Source organism: Rhineura floridana, chromosome 4 (genome assembly GCF_030035675.1).
Source record: "Rhineura floridana isolate rRhiFlo1 chromosome 4, rRhiFlo1.hap2, whole genome shotgun sequence".
Lineage (NCBI taxonomy): Eukaryota > Metazoa > Chordata > Lepidosauria > Squamata > Rhineuridae > Rhineura > Rhineura floridana.
Window position 1 is genome coordinate 175,152,818 of NC_084483.1, and position 8,511 is coordinate 175,161,328.

General features: G+C 58.5%; 1 protein-coding gene across 1 annotated transcript in view; it reads left to right on the forward strand.

Annotated features, from left to right (window-relative positions):
• The window catches only part of NEK2 (NIMA related kinase 2), a 21,897-nt gene extending 13,592 nt beyond the window's left edge, over positions 1-8,305 (forward strand). Inside the window, exon 9 of the mRNA XM_061625272.1 lies at positions 7,537-8,305. Within this exon, the coding sequence (XP_061481256.1) occupies positions 7,537-7,766 (230 nt within the window). The 3' untranslated portion in view covers positions 7,767-8,305. The remainder of the gene's footprint in view (positions 1-7,536) is intronic.
• Positions 8,306-8,511: the final 206 nt, after the last annotated feature.

The window sequence follows — 8,511 nt, forward strand, 5'->3', positions numbered from 1 at the left end:
TCGCGCGCTGTCTCTCTCTCTCTCTCTCGCGCAGCGCTGTCTCTCTCTCTCTCGCGCGCGCTGTCTCTCTCTCTCTCTCGCGCGCGCTGTCTCTCTCTCTCTCGCGCGCGCGCTGTCTCTCTCTCGCGCGCGCGCTGTCTCTCTCTCTCTCATCGCGCGCGCGCTGTCTTCTCTCTCTCTCTCGCGCGCGCTGTCTCTCTCTCTCTCGCGCGCGCGCTGTCTCTCTCTCTCTCGCCTGCTGCGCTGCTGTCTCTCTCTCTCGCTGCGCGCGCTGTCTCTCTCTCTCTCTCTCGCTGCGCTCGCTGTCTCTCTCTCTCTCTCGCGCGCGAGGCGCTGTCTCTCTCTCGCGCGCACGCTGTCTCTCTCTCTCTCGCGCTGCCGCTGTCTCTGCGCGCGCTGTCTCGCTCTCTCTCGCGCGCGCTGTCTCGCTCTCTCTCTCGCGCGCTGTCTCGCTCTCTCTCTCGCGCGCGCTGTCTCTCTCGCGCTGTCTCGCGCGCGCTGTCTCGCGCGCGCTGTCTCAGCGCGGCTGTCTCGCGCGCGCTGTCTCGCTCTCCTCTCGCGCGCGCTGTCTCGCTCTCTCTCGTGCGCGATGTCTCGCTCGCATGCGCTCTCGCGCTCTCTTCTGCTGTCTCTGCGCGCACTGTCTCATGCGCGCTGTCCCGCGCCCGCTGTCCCGCTATCCCGCGTGCGCTGTCGCGCTGTCTCGCGCACGCTGTCTCGCACGCGCTGTCTCGCTCTCGCGCGCGCTGTCTCGCTCTCGCGCGCGCTGTCTCGCTCTCTGCGCGCGCTGTCTCTCTGTCTCTCTCGCGCGCTGTCTCTCTCTCTCTCGCGCGCGCTGTCTCTCTCTCTCTCGCGCGCGCTGTCTCTCTCTCTCTCGGCGCCGCGCTGTCTCTCTCTCTCTCGCGCGCGCTGTCTCTCTCTCTCTCGCGCGCGCTGTCTCTCTCGCGGCCGCGCGCTGTCTCTCTCTGCGCGCGCAGCTGTCTCTCTCGCGCGCGCGCTGTCTCTCTCTCTCTCTCTCGCGCGCTGTCTCTCTCTCTCTCGCGCGCGCTGTCTCTCTCGCGCGCGCGCTGTCTCTCTCTCTCGCGCGCAGCGCTGTCTCTCTCTCTCGCAGCGCGCGCAGCTGTCTCTCTCTCTCTCGAGCGCGAGCTGTCTCTCTCTCTCTCGCGCTGCGCGCTCTCTCTCTCTCTCTCGCGCGCGTCTGTCTCTCTCTCTCTCGAGCGCGCGCTGTCTCTCTCTCTCTCTCGCGCCGCGTTGTCTCTCTCTCTCTCGCTCGCGCGCGCTGTCTCTCTCTCTCTCTCTCGGCGCGCTGTCTCTCTCTCTCTCTCGTGCGCGCGCTGTCTCTCTCTCTCTCTCTCGCGCGCGCTGTCTCTCTCGCTCTCGTGCGCTGTCTCTCTCTGGCGCGCGCTGCTGTCTCACTCTCGCTGCGCGCGCTGTCTCACTCTCGCGCGCGCAGCTGTCTCACTCTCGCGCTGCGCGCCTGTCTCACTCTCGCGCGCTGGCGCTGTCTCTCTCTCTCTCTCGCGCGCGCTGCTGTCTCTCTCTCTCTCTCGCGCGCGCTGTCTCTCTCTCTCTCGCGCGCGCTGTCTTCTCTCTGGGCTGTCTCTCTCTCTCTCTCTCGCGCTGTCTCTCTCTCTCTGCGCGCGCTGTCTCTCTCTCTCTCTCAGCGCGCGCGCTGTCTCTCTCTCTCGCGCGCGCGCTGTCTCTCTCTCTCGCGCGCGCGCTGTCTCTCTCTCTCTCGCGCGCGCTGTCTCTCTCTCTCGTCGCAGCGCGCGCTGTCTCCTCTCTCGTGCGCAGCGCGCTGTCTCCTCTCTCGTGCGCGCGTGCTGTCTCTCGTGCGCGCTGTGCCATGCGTGCTGTCTCGCGCGCGCTGTCTCGCTCTCGCGCTCTCGCGCTGTCTCGTGCTGTCTCGCGCGCGCTGTCTCGCGCGCGCTGTCTCGTGCTGTCTCGCGCGCGCTGTCTCATGCGCGCTGTCGCGCTGTCCCGCGCTCGCTGTCCCGCGCTCGCTGTCGCGCTGTCCCGCGCCCGCTGTCCCGCGCTCGCTGTCGCGCTGTCTTGCGCACGCTGTCGCGCTGTCTTGCGCGCGCTCTCTCTCGCGCGCTGTTTCTCTCGCGCGCGTTGTCCTCGCTCTCTCGCGCGCTCTTCGCTCACGCTCTCTCTCGCGCGCTGTCTCTCTCTCTCTCGCGCGCGCTCTCTCGCTGTCTCTCTCTCGCGCGCTGTCTCTCTCGCGTGCGCGCGCTGTCTCGCACGTGCTGTCTCATGCACGCTGTCGCGCTGTCTTGCGCCCGCTGTCTCTCTCTCGTGCACTGTCTCTCTCTCGTGCACTGTCTCTCTCTCGTGCACTGTCTCTGTCTCTCTTGCGCGCTGTCTCTGTCTCTCTCTCGCGCTGTCTCTGTCTCTCGCGCGCTGTCTCTGTCTCTCTTGCGCGCTGTCTGTCTCTCTCGCGCGCTGTCTGTCTCTCTCGCGCGCTGTCTCTGTCTCTCTCTCGCGCGCTGTCTCTGTCTGTCTCTCGCGCGCTGTCTCTGTCTCTCGCGCGCTGTCTCGCTCACTCTCGCGCGCTGTCTCTCTCTCTTCTCTCGCCTGCAGCGCGCTGTCTCTCTCTCTCGCGCGCGCGCTGTCTCTCTCTCTCTCTCGCTGCGCGCGCTGTCTCTCTCTCTCTCGCGCGCTTGTCTCTCTCTCTCTCTCTCTCTCGCGCTGTCTCTCTCTCGCGCGCGCACGCACGACTGTCTCTCTCTCTCTCTCGTGCGCGCTGTCTCTCTCTCTCGCGCGCTGTCTCTCTCTCTCGCAGCGCGGCGCTACGCTGTCTCTCTCTCTCTCTCGTGCGCGCTGTCTCTCTCTCTCGCGCGTAGCGCGCGCTGTCTCTCTCCTCGCGTGCGCGCGCTGTCTCTCTCTCTCCCTCGCGCGCGCTGTCTCTCTCTCTCGTGCGCTGTCTCTCTCTCTCTCTCTTGTGCGCTGTCTCTCTCTCTTGTGCGCTGTCTCTCTCTCTTGCGCGCGCGCTGTCTCTTTCTCTCTCGTGCGCAGCGCACTGTCTCTCTCGCGCGCTGTCCCATGCGTGCCTGTCTCGCGCGCCGCTGTCTCGCTCTCTCTCGTGCGCGCTGTCTCGCTCTCGCGCGCGCTCTCGCGCTGTCTCGTGCTGTCTTGCGCCCTCTGTCTCATGCGCGCTGTCGCGCTGTCCCACGCCCGCTGTCCTTGCGCGCGCTGTCTCTCTTCGTGCGCGCTGTCTCTCTCGCACGCGCTGTCTCTCTCTCGCGCGCTCTCTCGCTCTCGCTCACGCGCGCTGTCTCGCTCACGCTCTCTCTCTCGCGCGCGCTGTCTCGCTCACGCTCTCGCGCGCTGTCTCTCTCTCTCGCGCTGTCTCTCTCTCTCGCGCGCGCTGTCTCGCGCGCGCTGTCGCGCTGTCCCGCCCGCGCTGTCGCGCTGTCTTGCGCACGCTGTCTCTCTCTCGCGCGCGCTTTCTCTCTCTCGCGCGCTTTCTCTGTCTCTCTTGCGCGCTTTCTCTGTCTCTCTTGCGCGCTGTCTCTGTCTCTCTGTCGCGCGCTGTCTCTGTCTCTCTGTCGCGCGCTGTCTCTGTCTCTCGCGCGCGCTGTCTCGCTCTCTCTCGCGCGCGCTGTCTCGCTCTCTCTCGCGCGCGCTGTCTCGCTCTCTCTCGCGCGCGCTGTCTCGCTCTCTCTCGCGCGCGCTGTCTCGCTCTCTCTCGCGCGCGCTGTCTCGCTCTCTCTCGCGCGCGCTGTCTCGCTCTCTCTCTCGCGCGCTTGTCTCGCTCTCTCTCGCGCGCTCTCTCCTCTCTCTCGCGCGCTGTCTCTCTCTCGCGCGCGCTGTCTCTCTCTCGCGCGCGCTGTCTCTCTCTCGCGCGCGCTGTCTCTCTCTCTCGCGCGCTGTCTCTCTCGCGCGTGCGCTGTCTCTCTCTCTCGCGCTCTGTCTCTCTCGCGCGCTGTCTCTCGCACGCTGTCTCTCTCGTGCGCACGCTGTCTCTCTCTCTCGCGCGCTGTCTCTCTCGTGCGCTGTCTCTCTCTCTCTCGCGCGCGCGCTTTCTCTCTCTCTCTCTCTCGCGCGCTGTCTCCTCTCTCGCGCGTGCGTGCTGTCTCGCTCTCGTGCGCGCTGTCCCATGCGTGCTGTCTCGCGCGCGCTGTCTCGCTCTCTCTCGCGCGTGCTCTCGCGCTGTCTCGTGCTGTCCCGCGCCCGCTGTCCCGCGCGCGCTGTCGTGCTGTCTTGCGCACGCTGTCGCGCTGTGTTGCGCGCGCTGTCTCTCGCGCGTGCTGTCTCTCTCTCGCGCGCATTGTCTCGCTCTCTCTCTCGCGCTCTCTCTCTCGCGCGCGCTGTCTCTCTCTCTCGCGCGCGCTCTCTCGCTCACGCTCTCTCTCTCTCGCGCTGTCTCTCTCTCGCACGCGCTGTCTCGCTCTCTCTCGCGCGCGCTGTCTCGCTCTCTCTCTCGCGCGCTGTCTCGCTCTCTCTCTCGCGCGCTGTCTCGCTCTCTCTCGCGCGCGCCTGTCTCGCTCTCTCTCGCGCGCGCTGTCTCGCTCTCTCGCGCGCGCGCTGTCTCTCTCGCGCGCGCGCTGTCTCTCTCTCTCGCGCGCTGTCTCTCTCTCGCGCGTGCGCTGTCTCTCTCTCTCGCGCGCTGTCTCTCGCGCGCTGTCTCTCTCGCACGCTGTCTCTCTCGTGCGCACGCTGTCTCTCTCTCGCGCGCGCTGTCTCTCTCGTGCGCTGTCTCTCTCTCTCTCGCGCGCGCGCTTTCTCTCTCTCTCGCGCGCGCGCGCTGTCTTCTTCTCTCTCGTGCGTGCGCGCTGTCTCGCTCTCGTGCGCGCTGTCCCATGCGTGCTGTCTCGCGCGCGCTGTCTCGCTCTCTCTCGCGCGTGCTCTCGCGCTGTCTCGTGCTGTCCCGCGCCCGCTGTCCCGCGCGCGCTGTCGTGCTGTCTTGCGCACGCTGTCGCGCTGTGTTGCGCACGCTGTCTCTCGCGCGTGCTGTCTCTCGCTCGCGCGCATTGTCTCGCTCTCTCTCTCGCGCTCTCTCTCGCGCGCGCTGTCTCTCTCTCGCGCGCGCTCTCTCGCTCACGCTCTCTCTCTCTCGCGCTGTCTCTCGCACGCGCTGTCTCTCTCTCTCTCGCGCGGTGTCTGTCTCTCACGCGTGTGCGCGCTGTCTCTCTCTCGTGCGCGCGCTGTCTCTCTCGCATGCGCGCGCTGTCTCGCGCGTGCTGTCTCATGCACGCTGTCGCGCTGTCCCGCGCGCGCTGTCGCACTGTCTTGCGCGCACTGTCTCTCTCTCTTGCGCGCTGTCTCTGTCTCTCTCGCGCGCGCTGTCTCTCTTGCGCGCTGTCTCTGTCTCTCTCGCGCGCGCTGTCTCTGTCTCTCTCTCGCGCGCTGTCTCTGTCTCTCGCGCGCACTGTCTCTGTCTCTCTCTTGCGCGCTGTCTCTGTCTCTCGCGCGCGCTGTCTCGCTCTCTCTCGCGCGCTGTCTCGCTCTCTCTCGCACGCGCTGTCTCGCTCTCTCGCGCGCGCGCTGTCTCGCTCTCTCTCTCTCGCGCTGTCTCGCTCTCTCGCTCTCTCGCGCGCGCTCTCTCGCGCGCGCTCTCTCTCGCGCGCTCTCTCGCTCTCTCGCGCGCGCTCTCTCTCTCGCGCGCTCTCTCGCTCTCTCTCTCGCGCTCTTTCTCTCTCTCTCGCGCGCTTATTCTCAAACCACTGACTACTGGTAGATGGTTATGAGGATTTGAAAGGAACCAGTATTTAGCTTCATTTTCTATTTTGTTTTATCTTTTCTCATGTATTTATTTTAGGAACTACCTAAAGGTAAAGGTGTCCCCGCACTTATAGTGCAAGTTGTTTCCGACTCTCAGGGTGATGTCTTGCGATGTTTACTAGGCAGGCTGTATATATGGGTTGGGATTGCCAGTTCCTTCCCCGGCCTTTCTTTACCCCCCAGCATAGGCCGGGTACTCATTTTACCGACCATGGATGGATGGAAGGCTGAGTGGACCTTGATCCCTTTTACCGGAGATTCGACTTCCTCCTTCTATTGGAATCGAACTCTCCGGCCATAAGCAGAGCTTTGGCTGCGTTACTGCCGCTTACCACTCTGCGCCACGGAGGATCTTAGGAACTACCTAGCTCCTTTTAAATCCCATATGGTCAACTGCACAAGAACCTATTTCATACTATACATTTTTCTTTTACACTGCACAAAATGTGTGTAGCTGCACATTAGAATAAACCCTGCCTCACTGGTTACAGTTAGTGCAGACAGAGCTTAATCGTGAGTCCAGTTTCAGAAGCCAAACCTTGGCAGAATTCAGCATAGCAGTAAAATGCAGAATCCTGTGTGGGAACTCCCACAATCTCAGTAAACCATTGTTTGACTTACTGCACTATATGAACCAGCTCTTAGAGTAGGAAGACGTAGGGTGGTAAAGTGCCTTCTCAGCCACAAAACTTGCTGAGTAGTCCTCGGCCAATTTCTGTCACCAAACTATCCCAAGGGATAGTTGTGAGGGTAAAGTGGTTGTAACCATGTGCACAGCCTGAGTTGCTAGAGGAAAGAGGATAAAAATAAAATAACTTGTCTTCTGTGAACCACCCTTTAATATAGAACTGGAAAGGTGGTATACAAATTAAAATAGTAAAAAACACATCAGCACACTGAAACTCAATAAAAAAGCAGTGTTACCTACTGTGGACATAAGGAAGATGTATACATGATCAAAGGTGCTCACATCCCAGTTTCCTGTGCATAAAAATTTGCTACATGTGCTGCTGCCTGGGCTACTACTGGGAGGAAGGGCGGGATATCAATAAAATAATAAGTAAATAAAATAAAATGTCGTTTGTGATAATGACTTTTTCAAGAAAGTGTGTTTAAGCCGCATCCGCTTGGCATGGCTTTAGGTTGGTCCATGCTCACAAATTGTTTCAGTTTCACAAAATGTTAAGAGTGTTAACCAATGTTCTCACTGAGAGATGAATTAAAGCTGAGAAACCAGACTGTGTGGTTCTCTTAAAAGGAGGTTGCTGCTCCTACTACCCACCAATTGTTTATTCTTTAAAATGTTGTCTTGACCCCATTTCACCATTTCCTGAGGTAAAAGATTTCTCTCTCTAAAAGAGAAAAGAGGATTCAGAATACAGAAGGTACACTCTTTCAAATGAGCCCTACCTAACATCTTTGTCTCTGTGACTAGCTTTGTACATACACTTGCTCCAGCAGTGCCATAAAAGGAAGTGAATGACAACATTATCTTGGTGAATTATTTCTTACAAGAAGGGTGATAGATATGGAGATTTCCTCACAATCAGTAGGATTTTCCCCTATAGAGGCATGTGAACATTTATAGCCTCTATTGAAAACTGCCGGAAGTAAAGTAGAGGTAGGGAACCTACGGCTTTTCAGATGTTGGACTTCAGCTCCAATCAGTGTGGCCGGTAGTCAAGAATGATGGGAGTTGGAGTCCTACAGCACTTGGAGAGCCACAGAGTAGCCACCCTTGGAGTAAAGAATAAGCTAATATTCAGGGAAGAAAATAGTATTTGAAAAGCATCTGTTTCTGTTTTTAAGATGATGAAGCGCTGCCCATCTTTCCTACAAGAAAAAAGAAGGTTCAGTTTGGTGATGAAAGCAAAGAAAATGCTCAGTCTGGGGACAGCCTGGAGAATTTTCCCCTGTCAAAAGAAAAGGGCTGTAATTTGAAGAAACGTCTCTATGCTGCTAACCTGCGTGCTCAAGCTCTGTGCGAACTGGAGAAACACTATCAGTTGAAAAGCCGCCAGCTCCTTGGAATGCGCTGAAACTTCATACTTATGTTGTATTGTGTACAGAATTGTGGTTTTTTTAAATAGTGTGATTTGAGCTTGTTTCCTGCTGTATTCATGATAAAAAAACTGTAGGATGGTTTTAAAAAAGATGCTAAAATAGTCTTTTAACCTGTATATAAAAATAGTGTGGTAGTCTGTGTGTGGCTCTTAGACAGTTTTGGCGTGCTAGTGTTGCATTCATAGAATGGATGGATAGATTAAACTTTCTGTGATTACGATGTGGTTTTAACACTCTAGATAAAGTTTAAGGATGCTGCTTCATCAGAAGAAAGCATAGACTGCAAAAAAAAAAAAACCCTCAGTTTCTTACTTGCTTTTTCTGCCTTTAACCCTTTTCTTGAGTCCCTGACATTGGGGCACATGACACTTGGAAGCTTTACAAGCATAATGTTGTACATAGAACAATATGTTATTTTCTGCTAGCTGAATTACTCCCATTGCAGAGTTCTCTGGAAATTGTTTAATGGAAAATTCCTGATGTTTAAAAAGATATCAGAATTAAATGTGTATTGAATGTGTGGCATAGTGGTTAGAGTGTTGGACTACAACCTGGGAGACCAGGGTTTGAATCCCCACACAGCCATGAAGCTCACTGGGTGACCTTGGCCAGTCACTGCCTCTCAGCCTCAGAGGAAGGCAATGGGAAACCCCCTCTGAATATCCCTTACCATGAAAACCTTATTCATAGGGTTGCCATAACCCAGAATCGACTTGAAGG